Consider the following 20,491-nt stretch of genomic DNA (forward strand, 5'->3'; position numbering starts at 1 on the left):
GTTAACTTGAATGTGACATCCTCTGGGGCTCAGCTCCTGCCAAAGAGAAGCCACGCTGGTAGAGTTGCTGAAAACAGCACTAACAAGAAGTACTGAACTTCCCCCTCTGGAAAACGAGGGACAGAAATCCAGCAACATCTCTGGTTCAAGGCTGGGGCTAAGATCCCAAGAAGGTGATCATGCCAGGGAGCATTTTAATTATATTGGCCAGGGTGGAAAAAACCCTGATACCTTCTATCCAACCTTTGCAATTATTTGTACAACCTCTGGTATTTTGCAAAATGAAGGGAAGATTATTTCTTGTGTTTGCAGAGTTTGCACAGGGAGAGCTCCAGCTCTCTGTTTACCACTGAGTCACCAGCTTAACATCAACCTGACCAATCCACGTGAAGCTGCAGCCAGTTACTTCCACCTCGGCAGCAGCAGCTCCCTCTCACTGCCAGCTAACCCTGGCACAGAGCTCTGCAAATGCTCTTCCCACACTGCAGACAGAAAGTTCCTGCTGGTTTAGAACCAGTTCTTACTGTCACTGAAGCAGCTTATGATGGTTTTTATGTATTAATTGTCATCCAAATTGCCTCAGTGGCTATTTAACTTTGCATGCTGGAGTGGCTTGTGAGCTGCAGGATGTAGAAAAAAAGGCTAAATAAATTTCTGCTTTGAATGGATAATTTGTATTTAAGAAGGGGTTCAACTGAGAAACAAAAATGCAACCATATGTTGTATCTAACTCAGAAAGTCTGATGCACAAGGGAAGTGCATCTAAAATACAGCTTTTCCTTTCTAAATATTCATCATTTTCATCTTCAATTTTCATAGTAGTTCACTTACTGTTCTCTTGGAGCAGAGGCTGAGCCTGTAATTTTCAAATGATGCATATCCTGGCTCAGGGTAGACTGAAGCTGGAACTCCCAAGGGATGGGAGACAACTGCTCAGCACCCATTACAGTTTCACTGACACTTAGAAGAATTAGTGCAATTAGAAATTGCAAGACACAGGAAATTCTCAAGCTGACTCCAGGAATCCATGGAGGCTAATTTTAATCTTCTTGAATGTAGGTTTTCCTGCAGAACAGAAATCGGGGAGCAGATGCTGCCCTAGAGAGCTCAAATATTTTTCTTGGAAGAAACCCTATGCTCCTGTGAAATAATTAGCAGGGGTCTGATCTGTCTCTCCTTTCTGTAAACATCCTAGTGTTTACAGCAACATCACAATGTTAAGTATTACTGTACCAAATCCACATGTCCCATGTCATGAAAAACTTCTACGAAGGCAACAGGAATCTGTCTCTGGATAAGGCAAGCTGCAGCTTGCTCTAGATGGATGTAACCAGAGCCAAAGTTTACTCTCAGTTGCACTGGCACAAGCATGACAAAACTCCACAAAGCTCCAGATTTACAGTGGACTGACTGACAGCAAGACACGTGCCTAGATACTGAAACATACCCAAAGGAACCAACTTGTTTGAACATCTCCTTGGAAATGGCCAGTAGCACACCTTGCCTTTTGATCTTTCACTCCAGCTGTCACTTCTGTTTGGCTTTTAACCGTTGGAGGTCCAGATTTCCCCTTTCCCATATGAATGCCTAAAAATTTTTGTTCTATTAACACACCATCTTCCTTATTCAGGACACCATGGAGAGCTAAGCAAAGGAAAACTAGATGTAGCAATAATTTCTTATTGTGTGTGCTAGAAAGAAAAAGTTTCTCCCCCCAGGCATCACTCATGCACTCCCACTTTGCTTATTGCAGTTCTGCTTCCCACATCCCCGTTCCCATCCTTCCTGGATGAGGATTGCAGGTCCCAGTCATGCACCCACAGTTCCTTAAGACAGATGATCTCTGCAGGGGCTTGTGGAATTGACGCAAAGACCATCCTGTGCAATATCAGCCAGGAGGGATTCAGGAGGCAGATTCAGACTCAGCCTTCGGTCACATGCCACAGGTAACACATCCTCACCTGCCCAAAGCTGGAGGGGCTTTCCTACTCCTTCCCAGCCCAACCTCAATAGGAAATGGATGTTTTCAGGGTGATTCCAGTGAAATCCCACCTTTCCTTTCTGACCCTGTACATCACATTACAGTATTTGGAGCAGAAGGGATATCTCTCTCTCCAGCAAGGTCTAAGTGTACTTCATTAGTGCAAGTGCTGGTACAGGTGATGCCATAAGGTGCTCCAACCACAGCACTCTGTAATGAAAGCCTGCATCTCACCCACACCAGCTACTGAATCAACCACACTCCACTGTGGACTTTCTGTGCAATCATCTTTTAACAACTGCACCCCAAAAAGCCTTGGTGCCTTCCTCTTACATTCTTCACACTTTGCTGTTTGTTTGTTCCGAAGTGTAACAGATGTATAAAAGCCTTGATCAATGGCTGCAGTGGTTTTGATGGATGTATTGCCTTTTTGATAGGAAAACTTTATCTCCTGCCTGTTAACACCTAAGTACTTAAGTATGTCAGGTCATAACATGCTCTGGTCTGTTAATAGTTGTGGTGTTTTTCCCAAGGTCACACTTTTTTCTATATTATTGCTAGAACTGACACCTCTTGAGGAAGACTGCCTGGCTGCTCAGTGCAGGACAGCTGGCTAAAGCTGTTAGCCGAGTGTGGGGGACATGGAGGACAATCGTGCTCTGCCTGCACACAACACTCAGTAGCAGGGAGCATTGCAAGGAACCCAGCAATTCACAAGAGCCTCTGTGGAGCTGCATCAATAGACAATAAATACCACAGTAAGAGCAGGAACAGGATCCCCTTGTGTGCCAGCAGGCACCGTGCACGACAGCTTGTGCTGAACGGCTCCAACAGCAGCGTGCCAGCAGCCCTGGGCATGCAGGCAGCCCAGGAGCAGCCCCGTGCCAGGGCTGGCTGCCCCTGGCCCAGGTGGGCAAGCCTGCTCCCCCCACGGAGCGGGGGAGGCTGCGGCTCCATCTCCACTCCGCTGCCATCTGGCTTTGGGCAAGTCCCTTGGCCACCCTCACGTCCTTTGCAGCTTCTGAGCAGTGTGGTGGCAGGCTGTCCCTCCCTGTAGAACTGCTCCACAGACCATTTAACTCCACAGAAAATATCCTATTATGATTTGTACTTTGGATTAGATCCCACTTGTGAAGTGCCAGGAAAAATAAGGCCCTGCTGCAGCACTGTCTTAAAACTCAGTTAAGATACCTTTTTTCAATATAATTTCTCATGCTTTGTCAAGAAGTTTGGTTTTGTGAAATGTATCAGTTATTTTCTTCATTCTTTAGGTTCTATCTACGTATAACTAAGTGCACATTTTTTATATTTTATTAAATTTTTAAAAATCTTTAAAGGAATTATAAACAGTAATACAGGAACTGCAATATACCAAAGGGCCAAAGAGGTCTCCTAATTATACCACTCTCTTAAAAATAGTTTGTGTATATTGGGATTGACCAGGACTGATTTACAGTTCTAGGAAGGAAAATATGATACAACTGATCCAACAGATAACTTTATCAAGAGGATGTCACAGGCTTGGTCTCCATGGAGCAGGAGACTGTAATGAAGAACTGCTGTAGGGAAGAGTGAGCTGTTTCCAGAAGTCAGCAGTTTTGGAGCTGGCTTCAACCAACCACATTGGTTGGAAAGAATAATTATGGACCCCTGTGCTTCTACACATTGTACAATTGTAATTGCAGTGTTGAATAACAATTATTTACATACTGCAGAGCATTCCTATCAACTGATACTATTTAACAACATCTATCAGACAAGTCAGTTACACACTGAGGAATAGGAACACAAATGATTAAGTGCTGTCTCACAGAAGGGGCACCAGCTTTTCTTCCACAGACCAGGAAGATGGAAAGAAAAGGTAATGAATGTTACATCAGTCAGTATTATTTCAGTAGCAGGTTAATTTAGGACAAAAATTGATGTTCACAAAGGCTTTGAAATAGCTACAAAGCTACAGAGACACTATGATGTAATTTTGAGAGCAAACTCTGAGCGCAAAAGAAAGGCTATTGATGGGAATGTTAACTTACTCAGAGACCAAGAGAACACAAGGTTGCACATTTATCCATACCTGATAATTTTCAAATAAAAATTTAGCTTTGCTACTTTCTAAATAAATTATTTCATTCAAATTACAATAGCTGTATAAAACAAGGAAACACAGAGGTAATCAAAAGACCCATTTCTTGGCTTATCATCCAGGAATTTCAGTTTTGGAACATAACTGAACACTGTTCTTTTCTCTCCTGTGGGTTGGTTTCTAAAGTCACTAACTTGCTGCTGCAAAAGCTGATTAGTTTCAGTGTTCTGTTACTTGAACAATTAAATTGCAGGACATGAAATTGCTCGCAAATTCCTGGCAAAATGTCTGTTAATATGCAGTTATATGAAAGAAAACATTTTCTATCAAAATGTGTGTAATTATAGATTTAAGTCCAGGGCTGTGGCTTTAGACTTTAAAACCTCTCCATAGAATCAAGGGCCCCAAAAAATGCCCAAAAGGTGTCCTGTGCCCAACAACAGATTTCCTGAAGTGTGGAGCAAGTGGAAACTTAAATACTACTCAGAAAACCTTTCCTCTCTATTTTAGAATCAAATCCCCCAGGACAGGGCTGGACACCCCTCTCTACCATTCCCCCACTCTCATTTGTCCTCTGTGTTACAGCAGCGGCAGCTGTAAGTAAGCAGAAGTAAAACCTCCCTCACCTCCTTTGCTTTGGTGTTTCATGTCCTCTAACTCTATTCTAGAGGTTCTTAATAAGAGCTGTAAATGATTCAGGGTCACTCACCTTTGTTAAGAACAAGTAACAGAAAAGAAATACACGCTCCACAGGGAAAAAAGAAAAGCCCTATTGAACAGTCATAGCTTGTTGATGAATGAAGCGTATGTTAAGAATTCTAGAAAGTTTAGAGGAAATCTATGCTTACAAGATGCTTGAAGATTACAGCATACAAAAGGAGAGATTCCCCAGAAATATCCACGGCATGTCCCTCATTTGACACAGCTGGCTCAAACCTTTGGCAAGATTTCTTAGCACTTGTTTCCCCGCACAAGAGGACTGATCTGGGCTTACTGCCTCTCATCCCCACTGCAAACATTCTCAAGGTGCGGAATTTCTCAAGTGGCAATTACAAAGTTCACTGTCTTACCCCTTCAGAGACATTTGTTAATTTACAGCAGAAGTGATTAATTACCTTGCCTCTATTAAACAAAACTTGCCTGTTTGGTTCAGGGAGGTTAATCTATAAAAGTATATATTACAAGTTTGAACCACTTCCTTCACAAATCCACAGCAAACTTTTGACTGGGGAATCTTACGACTTCGGTGCACATTAAAACATGTATCCCAGGGGCTAAAACTTTTTAATACTAACATTTGTTCAAGCACTGCAAAGCCCTGTGTGTTCAGAGCCCAAGAACTTTCAGTAAGAAAGTGACTAATGTCTCAGATCTGGAACACAAAAATGTGCCACTGCATTTAGATGAACATTTAGCTCCAATGAATAGGCTATACTTGCAATCTTTCACCCTTTGTTTATTCATTGCTCATATCAGTGACTCATTCCTCCCACAGAAAAATCAGCAGAAGGGCACTCAGAGGAACATTTTACAACTATTTCTCATTTGTCCCCCTCAACCTCCTCCCATCTCCTCCAACTCTGTATAGTACAGATTCCACCTCCCCTGCAGCATGTACAACAGCAGTAGATATGAATGGATCATCTGGTCTCAGAGATATCCGGTCCATCTCTTTTCTGGCTGTGGTGAAGTGCTCTGGGCTTTCTACCTGTGTGACAGGAATTGTAGGATAGAATGTCTTTTAACCAGATCTGCTTACAAGATCTAACAAGGGGGCAGCAGTTACGTGGTATAATCATGTCCACAACTCCTACGTTACTGCATTAAGATTTTGTAGAAGGCTAGAAGAGAAACAACACATTTCAATACTAGGTATAATAAATATAATTGAGATTAGACTAGAAGTTTTTAGTTTCCTGGGTCTTCCCTCATGTCCTTCTTGTAAACTGGAAGAACATTAACTAGCTGCCAGTCAGCAGGGACCTTCCCAGACCTTTGGTAGATGATCAAGAGGGGTTCTTCCATATCATACACCAGCTTCTTCAGAATGCTGGGATGAATCCCATCAGGCTCCATGGACTTGTGAACACTCAGCCAGTACAGGTAGTCCCTTACAATTTCAGCATTGATGAATGGAAAGTCACTCTTCTCACACTTGCGAGCCTCCATCTCAGGAGACTCCAAGAGTGACAAGCCAAAATTCCATCAAGGTGACATGAAAGGCAGTCTAGATTTTCTTCCTTAACAAATGATGTAGTCAAGAGAAAGTCGGACAAATGAAGATCATCTGTTAGCATAAAGAAGTGACAATTCATAGCAACATAATATGAATCCCATTAGCTCACTTGCTCCCACAGGATAGAAGGAAAAGCAGCATAAAACTCCCCACAACTATCTAAGTCAGCCTACAACAACAATTTACATTTTGAGACACCATACAAGCAGTCAGACCTTACACTTGGTAAAATTTAGAAAGATAGCAACCTTCACATTGGGTAGAAACTATCAAACCAAGAGATGTTATATCACGGAAACAATGGCACCTGTTGCTCAACTGATAACATTTGGTTGGTGTTCAGTTCAACGAATGGGGCTGGGCACTTGCTTGTGTAAGCTCTATAAATACACAAAACAAAGGGACTTGGAAGTCAGCCCTGGAAGGCTGGTATCTTGTAAACAGAGAAAAGCCAAAGCAGAGGTTTACAGGTATCTCACAATCTAACTGTCTAAGAATTATTCTAGTACTTAGAAACCCTATGTCATCTACACCAGGTGACTTAATTCCTTACCAACATTTGAAAGCTACAATTTCAACTATCTGTCCTCTTTACACTATATATGACTGTAGAACACAGAGTGCCTACTTGGGACTTGAATCCAATACTACAGTAAATTAGTAGTTACCTATTCCTTCCTCCTTCTCTAAAGGAGAGAATCAGTGGATACACGGTGATTTGTGACAGTGGCTTGAGTGCACTTTATGAATTCCAAAACTATAGACTTGGCAAGTAAAAACTTGTAAGCCTCATTTCTTACTCAGTAAGTAGATTACTGGAGTTATTTTTGTGCGTCAGTTGTACATTATAAAACCAGACATACAAAAGTTAAAAGACTGAAATTCAGTATCTGATTCCACAGCAGTGAAGAATAGGGGTAAACAAAAATATTATCGGTACAAAGAAAAATTTATACCAGGCCACTGTTGCTGCATATACCACAGCATATGCTGCAGTTGAGATAGCCACAATACACAGAGTATCATCATACAATTTCAGAAAGCTTCAACCCGTACAGAGTAACACCTTACCACTTCAGAAGGCTTCAAGCACCTGCTCTTACAGAGTAACACCACAACACTTCAGAAGGCTGCAAGCATGGACCCTCCTTGTTGTTTAGCCCAACCTTTTACACCCCTCATGTTCATGCATTGCACCTGTGTGCCCTCTGCTCCCTTTGGTGGTTGGTCAGGGCACCTGGGCACTCCAGGTCTCGTTGCCTTCCATGCTGCTCACCTGCTTCTCACAGCTGTGGCCCACTGGGGATGGGGATCAGTGCAGCCCTACTCCCAATCACCAAAAACTGTGTGCCTACAGGCTACAATTCTCTTTACCTCAGATACTTTTCTTGTGATGCAGTAAGTTAGTTCGACTGTAGCCATTTTATGGATTATAACTCTTTTCCTCTACTTCCACTGACCGAATACAAACATTCTTTGTAACAAACTGAGCAAGCTGGGGGTGGGTGGAGGGTGGGATGAGATGACCAACACAGTAAAAGAGAAAAACACAGGCAGAGGGAGAGACAGATGTCTTGCACCTTATTTTTTTCTCCATTATGAAATCCATTTAATCTACATTTATAGCATATAATCTTGTAAAGATCTCACTTGTTTCAGGCAACCAAAAAAGGAAAGAAAAAGGCACAGGCACAGTGGCTTTGTAGCTCACCTTTCAGTCTGGAGAAAAGCATAGCATAAAGATTTTAAGCAGTAAGTCTTTGGATTAGACTTCAGAAACGGGCTTTATTTACAGCTAGACAAACCCCTAGATTTCTAGGTTTTCCTTAGAAACTCATCTGATTGCTTACCTTGGGAAAGCAATAAATTTCAAGATTAATTTTTTCTTATACCAGTCAATGCAAGATTGACCAATACAGACCTTTTTCCCTTCAAATTAATTGAAGTACAGTTTCAACTGAACAAATAAATCCGTGACTCCTGAAAGAATTAATGTAGTCATAAGGACTGCAAAAATGGATGGAAAGATGACAGCACTGTTTGTATCAGAAGAGACAATGGTAGGGAGCTGTTAGCTGATCCCCAGCTAGAGTCTAGACAGAATTTTACAAGAGGATTTATGTCTAAGTATGGGTTTAACCAGCACAATTATTTTTTATCTCCGTAGGATCCCACTCACAGATAACTCTAATACATCTGCACACACTGGCAGACTTGTGGTTTGGAAGGACTGTCTCACAAAAAGCATCATCAACTCTGTCCAGTTCTAAATATGAAACTTGAATATGTAAGAGCAGACTGAGGTAAATATTCTTCTGTGGTACCTGACCTGAAATATGCTACAATGAAAATTGTCGTATATCCCGGACTTTCATTTGTATGGTAAAAAGTTACTTAACAGGTTAAGATGTAAACTGATTTCAGGCACAGGCTGATTTAGAGAGCAAGGGGGAATCTTAACTTACAAAATCTCTTTAAGATCCAGAGTGACATTCACAGAGTTCAATTTAACAAAACAAGTTTAACACCTCAGTTTCCAAGATGATCATATTGTGTAGTTCAAGGAAGTTCACTATTTGCATCAAGCTTTTACAGATACCAAAATGACAGCTCTGTTCTACAAGGCACTGAACTTTATACACAGTGAGAAAACCTGTCCCCAAAATCCTCCCCAACTACAATTAAAAAAACTCCTAACATTCTTTGTTATGGAACTGAAAGAGATTAAAAGTCAGCACTGAGGTCTTTGGAAGGAAGTTCAAGGGACTGACTTTACCAGGTAAGTAATACTGTTAACCTGGATCATATTTACATGTTTTAGCAGGAGAACACGTGAGAATCTGGTACATGCCTCTGGTAGGTTCACACAAATGTTATGCAAACACTGTAGTCAGTATTTTTAAGTTTCTGACTTCCATGGAAAATCCCATTTCTACAAGTATACTGGAAGTCTTAGGATAGGGCAGACTTTGTTCTCAGCTAAGATACTGTCTTTCAAAAGTGTTTTGATAGAGAGCAAAACCATGACAGTACCATGAAAACAAGCTTATTGTGCTTTGATAAGAGAAAAGCACTGCAGATGTACAAGCTACACCCTTAGCAGGAAAAAAAAGAAAAAAAATTCATTTCATGAGAAGTCTCTTAAGATGTCTGCAAGAAAAACCTTTGTCAAAGATATGAAATATTGCAAAAAATAGAAAAAAGCATTAAATTTGGTCTCTGTATTTGATATTATATAAAACTTGAATAATTCATTTTATTACTGACACTAACTATATACTCTGATGGTTCAACCCTCCAATTTCAAGAGGTGCTTTAACATGACTCATGCCAGATTTTAATGTAATATATCCAGAGCTCTAGGTGCTGTTGCTCTAGGGCAGTCAAGAGAGCACTTAGAACCAGATTTTCTGGCATTCTATGCTGTTATATGAGTATAGAACAAGGTAAGCCAGGACTAAAGACTCATGCAGTGCTTGATAAGAAGCTATGCTTTTGGTTAGGAATTCAAAAGCCACATATTTATAAATAAACAATGAAACCATCATATTTATATAAATAAGCCTGATGCCTTAAGATTTTAGCCCTTCTGTTTTTCAAATCCTGTACTGCATTAGTGCATAACTCTAAACTCCATATAAAGTGTTAACTACTGTCTTTACATTTTGGTCAGACAAAGCAGTTCCTCTAGGCCTACAACTCAAGGACACCCTACAGCCTTGGGCCCGAAAAGTATAAAGAAAAGTAAATTGGGGGTGTGTGGATTGGGGGAATAAGACTTCACTACGTGAAGCTGTAATTGGAGCATTAACCCCCTGATTTGCAAGTAGACCAAACTTGTATCTGTCTGGAAAACTCATGACCATCGTCCCCAGCCTTGGCGAGGCTTCGTCTGCCCTTAATACACCTGAAGGCCCTTCATTAAATACATCACTTTTATCCATTTAACTTTGGCCTCTGTTTCTAGGTAAGCCCAAAAAAGGCATCAAGCCAAAAACATGAAGAGGTTGGGAAACCTCTCATAACTGACATTTTTCAGTTTGCCTTTCTGTCTTCACATTCATTGACAACTATTCTTCCCACGTCTAGTTAACTAAAATGGGAGCTATGAATGTAAACACTATGTGCTTCTACAGTTTGTAGCACAGATACATCATTTTTCAGAGTGAATAGCAGCTTCTTGTGCAGTCACATTGTGTCATATAATATCAAAATTATCTGAAGCTGATGAGGAAATTGGAATGTTGCTGTCCTCAGAGTTCCTGGAGTGTCTGTACAGCATGATCTCCAGTACACTGTAAAATAATTTAGGCTGGAAGGGATCCATGGAGGTCATCTGGTCCAACACAGCACACATAGCAGGACCAACTTCGAAGGTGGATCAAGTTGCTTAGGGTTATTTGAGTTCCCAGTATGTTCAAGGATGGAGATGTCACAGTTTCTGTGTAAACTGCTTGATCAATCTTATCTAAAGAAGACCCCACCATCTATTCCATTTCTCCTGCTGCAAACTGAGGGAAGTAGCCTGTTGCTTATGCATACACATTTGCCCACTTGCTGGCAAATGGTTTGACGCCAACTGCACAACTGAGCTAGCTTTTGTAATACCTTCAGAAATTAATGTTATATAAATGCACATCCATACCCAATGCCAAAAGGCTTAAAATGTATTGTGCCTACCTTCAGCAGTCTGAAAATTAGCCTGATTTTCTTTCCTAAACTATCTGCTGTCAACAAAGATGGGGTAGAGTGCTCTAAAGGTGAAGCGTCACAAAAGGTCCATTTCTCTCCACACTTTTTCTAACTTAGACCAGGCACCTAATAACTAGCCTGCCTACTATAATTTAATGTATTTTGTATATTTAAATTGCTGCATCTTTAAGGGGAAGAACTAGAAAAAAGATCAGGGTGAGACAATGCACAGAGACACCAAATCATTACGAAGTGATCAGCGGTGTAACCAATTAAGTTTTGAAAATTCTGTAGCAAATGCTTTTCTTGTTTTTTTCAAACAGAGCACTAACTTAGTCACAGCTTCAAGTGAAAAAATGTACAGCAAGTTCAAGCCTTTAACTGATCACCAGACCAACACACATACAAAAAGCATAATTTAATTATCATCTTATTGCCGTGAGTAAGGATTAACAATGAAATATTTTACTGCCAAAAGTCTTTTTGAATATCTAAAGGCCTAATACAAATATCCAAACTATTAGTAAACATTTGTAATTTGAAGTGTTAACAATAAGACATTTAATAACTCTGCATTAAATCTAACAAGCCTTTTCTAGAAGAATATTAATTTACAGTCATTCTTTCTAACAACTCTTTGTACAATAAAAAAAATTAGATTTGTATTTTTCTGCTTCCCTTTCCCACCCAACCACCCACATAGTTTTGTTCTCAGACTGAGCTAATAGCCGATCAAGCCTGATGGTAAAAATCCTCTCAACCAAGGGTCAAAGATCTCAGTTTCAGCATCCAGCTCAAATTCTCTTTGGGAAAAAAAAAAATCCATATTTGTATAATGTGCAAAGTGCAACTCTTATCCAGTGCCATCAGAAGTGTGTGCTGCTATGAACATCACCAAAGAAGAAATCAGTAAAAATTAAGACTTCTCAATTTCCGATTGCTCTCTTACGAACAAATGTTAGATGATGTTTACAGGAAGGACAGATCAAGTGGATTTTATCCTTGCGCTTACTGGGTCAGGTACTTTCCAATTTCATTTGGTCAAACCAATGTTTTTACTCAAGTTCTTCAGTTTCCTCTGTAAAAAGGTCAGCCAAATCTGCCACTGTCAACACTGAGGCTTCTGACTGTTTCATGGAAGAGCTTGTGTGGCTGTGGGAAAAAATTGCATGTGGGCATCAGAGAAAGAATCAGTGTAAGAAATGAGCTGTGTGCACTGAAGACAGAGCACACAGTTCAGAGTCAATACCTGCTCAGCTTTGAAGCTCAGCAGGAAAGGACACCGTCTGTCCAGGAAATACATACACTCATCAGCTACTGCTCCTGCACATTCTAAGTAAGATAAAAAGTCCATCTACTGTCCCCAATGTGGTCAACACCAAACACTGCAAAGGCAGCAGAACATGGGATAATCCACCTTGACCTCTTAACATTTAAGGGATTTGCTTGAGCTTCCAAGCATGAGGTTTAATATTACTTTGAAAACATTAGCCCTCATGGGATCATTCAACCACTGTACATTTATCCAAATTTTATCTGCAAAAGTAGTGCTACTTTACAGATAAAGAGAATAAATCATTCTTGAAGAGCTAAAACTGAAATCTTCCATAACTACAGCAAAAGATGTGCACGTAATTTTTTTCCCTGTAACAGGGAAAATTTCCTGAAACTAAGGCCTCCTCCTAGATTTGTCATGTGTATACCATCTGGTTAAAAGGTACAAACCTCTTACACTGACTGCCTAAGGAATGTAAATAGCATTTTTGGTCCCACTCCAATCCATCACTGCTTATAGATTTTAGAAAGATAAACCACCATGAGAACTGCTTTCTGTGTCTGCACACCAGCCTCATGTATGACATAGCATCTGGGCAATGCTTGCACGGACTGTGAAACTAAGAAGTGTGACACAGCACCGTCAGATGAAGTTTGTAGGATTAAAAAAATAAAATAACAAAAGAAAGAACCCGTGTCCTGTGTTAGAGTTTATAACATATTGTTGGTCTAGCAGCAGGCTTAGTGCTATCCATCAATTGCAATGTTTTTATACCAATGAACATAGGTAAACTGAAAAGATAAATCATGCCATAATATATAATTTATTACTTGGGCTTTTATGAAATAAAATACACAAAACATAACCAAAATATTTTCCAGAGAATTAAAATACCTTAAGCTGCAAGTTGCTGGAATCAGATTAAAACCGTTTTGCCAATCAAAACAGTTTGAAGAACAGTTAAAATTTATATGTAAGATGTACATTCCTAACCATAACAAAATATGGTAGAGAACCACCTTTTCATTTTTAGTGCAATGACATTTAAAAAAAATTCAACACATACCTTCTATCAACAGTTTTCAGCATAGTCTGCATTCTCTCTTCTATTGTTGCTTTTATCAGGAACCTATGAACAATCGTAGATCTGAATGTGTTTAAAAAAAAGAAAATGTAACCATAAGTGAGCAGAAGTTTTACTGTTACTGCCAAAGTTTATAACTATATTTTATCTCATACTAATTCTATTAAAAGTATTGAAAATATGCCTCTGGTTTTTAAGAAATAAATGTTTGAAATGATTAGCAACTTCCATTGACATTTCAGAGTGCTTAGCACTTCCCTGTAAACACACTTTCACTTTACTGATACCACACTAAATGAATGTAAGCTGTATTAGCTAAAATCCTAATGTAGATACAGGGAAAAGTTCTGCTTTCTGTGTCCTTACTAGAAACATTCCTCCAGAGCGCAAAGAAAAAGGAGTTTTGCCCACTGGTTATATACAATGTTCATACTTCATTGTCACAAATTATTCCAAGAGAAAAGAGCTCAATGTGATGGAAAATTAAACCTAATACCCAGAGTTTTAATAATACTATTTTTGAAGACAGCAAAATATAATAATTTTTTTTTAAAGAAGTCAGTAACTGTAGTCAGTAAACACTGGTAAACTATAAAACCCAACTAAAAAAAGCCCCATACAAGGAAACAAAAAAGCCCCAACAATTAATGCAGCTCCTAATCTGGAGCTAAGAATGATCAGTTAGAAAGAGGGTCTCAAGCAAACTCAGAAAAGCCATGCCTGAATGTAGCCATATATGACATAAATGATGAGTTGCTTGGACCTGCAAAGCTAAGACACTTCTGGACATTTTTGCAAGCGGAAGTTTAAAGTTAAAAACTAAGGCATCAATGGCACACATAAAATAGGGCAGCAGCTGAACAAGGTTTTTTCAGATCTATTCTGGACCATATCTAAACCCTTGAACCCAGCTGTAAATCTTACTTTGTTTGGCCAATACGATGTACTCTGCCAATAGCCTGTAGCTCATGTGCTGGATTCAGGATGGGCTCCACGAGCAGAACATGAGTTGCTTCGATGATGTTCAGTCCATTGGAACCAGTGTGAAGAGGCAGCAGCAAAATATTGATGTTGGGATCGTATTTAAATGCAGACAGGTTTTCCTAAAAGGCAAACATCACAGCAGTGTGACAAAAGCTCCTCAATGCAGTGTGTGCAGGACAAGACTATATTTTCAACAAATTATGGCAGCTAATACAGGCTCCAGATCGACAATCTTTGCAGGCCTGTCATCCCAGAACATCCCAGTGTTGCAAGAAGTTCATGCTTTCCTGAGACATGACAGTCTTAGGAAGGCATGAACTTCTTGCAACACTGATCAGTGTGTCACATCCTTAACTTCCATGCCAATGCATCTTTCTCAAAAGTGAATGTACTGTTTATCTACAAATGTTTTAAAGTAGGACTTTTTGAGATTATAATTTTTAGAATGAATAAGTTGGAGATCAAAACTTCTGCCATACAAATTTGCTGCTTTTTTAGTTTATGAAATGAAGCAACAACGTAAAAAGGATCAGATTAACTTCTATGAACTATGATTTTCCCACTGAAAATAATTTAAGAAAAATATCCTTTCTGTACCTGAAATTTACTAATTCCATTGATCTGAGAAAAAACCATGTTGTTGTCATACAAAGCTTTTGAAATTATATCCAACACATCTTGCCACTGTAAAAAAAAAAAAAACCACACAACACAATAAAAGTAACTCAACATTACAAACAGCAATGACAACTAAAAAATAATAATTAGCTTCCCTAACAAAGAGTACATTTTAAAAACTTTTCAAACTGCTAGGATTTGCCATTCTTTAAAAAAAATTGTGCTAGAAACCAAATCTTTCATAAAACTAAGTAAGATGGGTAATTAGAAAGATAACTTGAATAAAAGAAATTGGTAGGCATTGCAAAAACAGTTTTCAATGTATCAAAAACATCTGGACATCACATTTAAAATTATCTAAAATTGCTTCCATACAAATCTAAGTGTTTGCCCTTTAAAGAAACAATTTCACATCTGCTGACTATGATCATTATTCTTGTTCCAGTTACAAGACTTGCCCTACAAATCCTCAAGACAATCAAGTGGTTGTACAGAGTGATTCAACATTTTGGTAGCTGAACTGGCTCCTGAAAAGATTATGAACGCTTTAAACTCAAAAGACACATGCAAAGACAAGACAGAAAATGGTGATTAATACCGTTGAGAAAACTAAGGACTTAGCCCCTGGATCTTTAAATTGAATTCTCTTCAGTGTTCGGACCACAGCTTCCACTTTGGTGGAGTGACTTCCCTTTGAAAAGTCAAAGAAGCGCATTAGTAAAGGAGGATAGTAAAAAACTCCTTCCATATTCATTGCTTTATTAAATGATGCTATATGAGGTCTCTTACACATCTTACACAAAGTTAACGATGATCAGCCTTGAGGAAGGGCAGGTTAAGTAGCACTGAACTACTTTTACCTCTCCCTTATAACACACTGCATTAGGGACAGCAGTGTGTACCAGCATGAGCAGCACACGGAGGAATGAAGTGCCATGCACACACACCCTCTAGTTCTACATGAGGCAAAACAGACGGCCCAAGCAGTGCAGCAGCACCAAATGTGCCCATTAGGCCTCCTGCAGTTTAACTTTGTAGCACAGTCTTTAGTGAATTTTTCAAATGCACATTAAAAATTCCCTACCTTCACACATTTTGAAAATGGACCAAGAAAAAAAACTACCTGAATGCTATTTATGCTGCTTTTGTTTCTCATTCTGGCAACATCAAACTTACGTTCAGTACTATAAAGCTTGTTAATTATATTTAAAACAGTACGAAAACTGTAAATATAATTAATTATTGAATGATGGTGAGCTGCAATGAAAACATCTTTCTATTCTGCATTCAGAAGTATTTCAGTGCTTAATGAATCGAATACTTTATTCTCCATCTTGTCCATTTTGATTTATGTACTTTTCCCTTTCTCCTTAGGTTAGCAAGAGGATACAATTCTTTTTCCATCTCCTTCAGTATGTACTTTCTATCACAGCAATTTTACCTCACGTCTTTTTTAAAGAAGCCTTTACTTTTTTACTACACACATAGTCATTTCAAACTGTGCTAGATTCAGCAGGACAAATACTGTTTTATTTCTGTCTGCACCTGTCTTTTGAACATTGAATTAACTATGTTGGCTCACTACAATGACAGATCAAATTTACTGAAGTCATGCTGCGTGCAGAATTGGCTGGGAAGGATGTCAGCGGTCTCAGCACAAGCCGGGAACCAATGCTGGGCTGCTTAATCACTCACACATTAGGCAGCTAACATGTGAAAGACTTTCTGCAGACAGTTTTCCCAAAGGCTGCAGTAAGCAGTGCCATTTTATTACCCAGGGTCCCCCACAGTGATTCCAACTTTGCAATGTCACAGACAAAGAAACTAACCAGCTTTCTTCCACGTCATTTCTGTTGCACCTGGTAGACACTGACTGTCCATCTGACTGTTTGCAAAGTCAGATGGACAATTAGAAATGCTTATTTTGGCAGGTCTGAAAGGATGACATATTTGCACCCCTAAGGCTACTGCCTGCTAATCATAAACACCTACAGTTAGGAGATCTGAGACTAGCCTTTAGGACTTCCTACATAATTCCGGGGTCATGTATGGCTTTTCCAATACTATTCATCTCAGATTCAGTGAAGACAATCCTGGCTAACATGTTCTAGTTGTTTTTTCCTCAGAGACTGGTTTAAGACCTTACCACAGGTTCTATTTTTCCCTGCTATAACAGATAGCAGCTTTAGCCACTGTTGTTGATTTTTCCACCCTTCAGATTCCCATGACTCAGGTGTCACAAAGGTGACTTCAGACAAGATCAGTAAGGGGAACTGTGGTGCAGAAAAGAACAGCACTATGCTCAAAGTGGTCACAGTCTTTTTGCTCTATTTTTTAAACAAGATAACAGTATAAAGTTCTTCATCCCTTTCTCTACATCATATTTAATTATATTATACTTATTGAACTTACAAGTGACTAAAACTTTGGCTCACAGCACACACAAAGATCTCAATTTTGTCCTCTATGGAGAGATGAAACTGACAGAAAAACTTTTGTTTTTCAGTCTGTCTTAAAAAAGGGTACCCTATGCATAACCCCTACACCATGAGTCTGTCATTTTGTTAAATAGTCAGATGACTATTTATAAGGAAATTGGCTAGATCAAATGAATTATGGAACAGTTAACATTAGAACCAAAACTACCCTCTAACAAACAATTTCTGTCTCAGATGACAGGCTGGTAACACCCACTGTAATACTGACCAGACACAGGAAGCTTTTACAAAACCAAAACATGCAGGGATGCCAGTAATCTCTCTCTCAGTATAAAATGCTTCCATTTACAGTAGTCCTTTTGCATCTAAGGCATTACCTTAAAATGGTTAGTGCCAGTAAAATAAAGAGTTAGAAAGAGAGAGGTAGTGAATACTTTAAGAGGGATTAAGAAAGATCAGATTAAAATATGAACACTGAATAAATCACACTATTTTCATATCTGTTCTGAAAGATACTGATCTTAACATCAGTATTCTATAGAAACTATAGTAAGTTTGCTATTCTTTGTAAACTGTCCTTTAAAGGAATATAAAGTAGAAATTTTTAACAATGTTGCTTGTTTAGGTAGTAAATACAGTGAAGCTACAGTGTAAATTTTTAATTTTTCATTAACTAAGAATGAGGTTTGCTCAAGCAAATTTGCACAGAATTCATATTTTTGGTTTATTTTTGCTTTGTTCAAAGTTTTTGATGCAGAAATACTTCAAGAAAACACTACAACTCTTTACACAGGATAGCAGATGATATGTTCTTTCAGGGTCTCTTATTTATGAAATTTGGTTATTCTGGTTATTTTTAATGTAATTTATGAAACATATTGAAATTTTGTTAGAAACAGGGTGAGATCTCTAAACTGTATATGGAAGTAATATGTAAAAATCCCTGCATGAAGCTGTGTTCTAAGAAGTAGCACTTGAAAAATACAGCCTATTTACTCCCCCTGGTGCCACATACTGTCAACTACTTTAATTGAGTTAGGAATAATCTACTTCTAAAATAGAATTCCATTTGTCCAGGGAGGTTGAAATAACTATTGTGAATGTGGTAGCATTGTCTTCAATACTTGGTCTTCAATATAAGTAGCAACCCTAGAAATTGCGCAAGGTTCAAGGAGACTTGCACAGATATCATGGAAATCTGTCAGGACAACTAGTTATTATTTTTAACTACACTAATCAGATTATGACAAGCATTACAATCATATTTTAATCCACCAGCATCATAATAATATTTTAATAAAAGACATCAGTATAATATAAATCAAAGTATTATCATTGTATTTTACCCTTGCATTTTAGCCCAGAATCCTGTTTTTTCCACAACCGCACTAAACACAAGTTTTTGGTTTCTACAAGACAATTCTACAAGACATTCATGCAGTGCAAACATGTACCTATGCACTACATATATGTCAGTATTGCTAAAGACTTGTGGAGACGCTGTCTCTTCAACCCAATGGAAAAAAAGGAGATACAACATTGCAATCAGGACTGAATTCCTTCCTACATGTTTGTGTCTGGAGGTTTTGCCATTAGGACAAACTATTTATAAAACTATACAGTACACTCGTCTACCTAAATGCAGTATGCTACAAAACACAACAAATATGCACTGCTGATAGTTTGGGCCACAGAGCTCCTGCAAAAAACTCACCTTTACAGGAATATCATCCTCCTGATTTGCAGCTTCTGCAGTGAAGACATAAGATATTTCTTTATGAGATGTTGTCTGCCTGCAAATGGCACATTTAATTGAGCTGCGGCGGGTGCCAACGCTGTACTGCTGGATTATGATTGCTATGCACTCATTGCAGAAACAGTGTCCACATGTCAGCACTGCCCACTATGCAGGAAACAAAAAAATCCAAACACAACACAGTTTCAGTTTTAGGCCAGTGCAAAAGAAAAACAGTGTACCAACCTATGATAAATTATATTTTCATAGAGAAATTACGTTTTTTTCATTATATTCATCAGATTAGATGAATATCATGAAAATAACATAAAAGAAGAATTTTACAGTTTTTGCACTCCAGCTGCTAAACAGCCTAAAATTTAAAGTTTTCCAGCATGGAGACATTCATGATCTAAAGGAAGCCTCTGAATTTATTGTTCATTGTTTGCATTTTCTCAGTTTTGAACTTCAGGAAAGATATTACAAGCTTCCATTTCTATGAAAGATGATTCTAAATGTCTTATATGCAAACACAGATTAAGTATTTACATACTTTTTAAAAATTACAAAAATGTTTTTATTTGCCTTCTCTACAATTCTTTATCTGTGTATTCATACTAGATTGGTCTTATTTAACACGCGATAGAAAAAATGCTTTAAGTTTTCCCTACTGGTAAGTCCAAGTCAGCATCTTTGGACTTAAGAAAGATTTTATACAGTGTCTTAATCTCTTTTTTGACAGAATGTATATGAAACAAGATTTCATTGCAGAAGCTGTTCTCCCCTTGTGAGCCTAGAGCATCTACATGTCAGCTGGAACCTTCCATAAGAGAGAAGCAATTTGTAGACCAGTAGTTTTGAAGTTCAAAATAGTATTTTTTGCTGTACTAGCCTGTTCTTTAGGCCATTCCAAGAGGAAAAACTAGAAGTTTTCATGGGACCAAGTAGCAAAGGGATTGATTAAACCACTGATATTAAGCAGGTCTTTTAGGCTTTGTACAGTTTTTTCATTGTGCAGAAACAGAATGAGAAGTATTTTAAAAGTTCTTTGCAACATGAAAACTGCTATCATCTAAAGAAGTCTTGCTGTTAAGAAAAGATAAAGAAAGTTAAGAGATTATTTTCCCTTCCAGAGAGCTCTTCCAGCTCTGAGATAAAGAATAATGGCAGTTAACAGGACTAATAGCTGTTCTCTGTAAAAACCTGTATTACCCTTGGAAGAGGAACACAGAAGGTTTTTTGGAAACATGGCAGGACAGCAGTTCATGCTTACACATGTCCATAATGCAAAGAGAAGCTAAGAATCCTTAAAATAGCTGCCCTAAAAGGAAGAGACAATTTAGTTTTACCATAACGAGTAGTTT

General features: G+C 38.6%; 1 protein-coding gene across 2 annotated transcripts in view; it reads right to left on the reverse strand.

The window, feature by feature from the left end:
• Positions 1 to 11,436: 11,436 nt before the first annotated feature.
• The window catches only part of SHPRH (SNF2 histone linker PHD RING helicase), a 47,504-nt gene continuing 38,449 nt past the window's right edge, over positions 11,437 to 20,491 (reverse strand). For both annotated transcript variants that reach the window (XM_084203539.1, XM_084203540.1), the window contains 6 exons: positions 19,107 to 19,295; positions 15,553 to 15,645; positions 14,934 to 15,020; positions 14,277 to 14,455; positions 13,335 to 13,415; positions 11,437 to 12,144 (listed from right to left, as the gene is read on the reverse strand). In XM_084203539.1, coding sequence (XP_084059665.1) covers positions 12,048 to 12,144; positions 13,335 to 13,415; positions 14,277 to 14,455; positions 14,934 to 15,020; positions 15,553 to 15,645; positions 19,107 to 19,295 — 726 coding nt within the window. In that variant the 3' untranslated portion in view covers positions 11,437 to 12,047. The remainder of the gene's footprint in view (positions 12,145 to 13,334; positions 13,416 to 14,276; positions 14,456 to 14,933; positions 15,021 to 15,552; positions 15,646 to 19,106; positions 19,296 to 20,491) is intronic.

The sequence above is a fragment of the Fringilla coelebs genome (assembly GCF_963513975.1).
Source record: "Fringilla coelebs genome assembly, chromosome: 3".
NCBI classification, from domain to species: domain Eukaryota; kingdom Metazoa; phylum Chordata; class Aves; order Passeriformes; family Fringillidae; genus Fringilla; species Fringilla coelebs.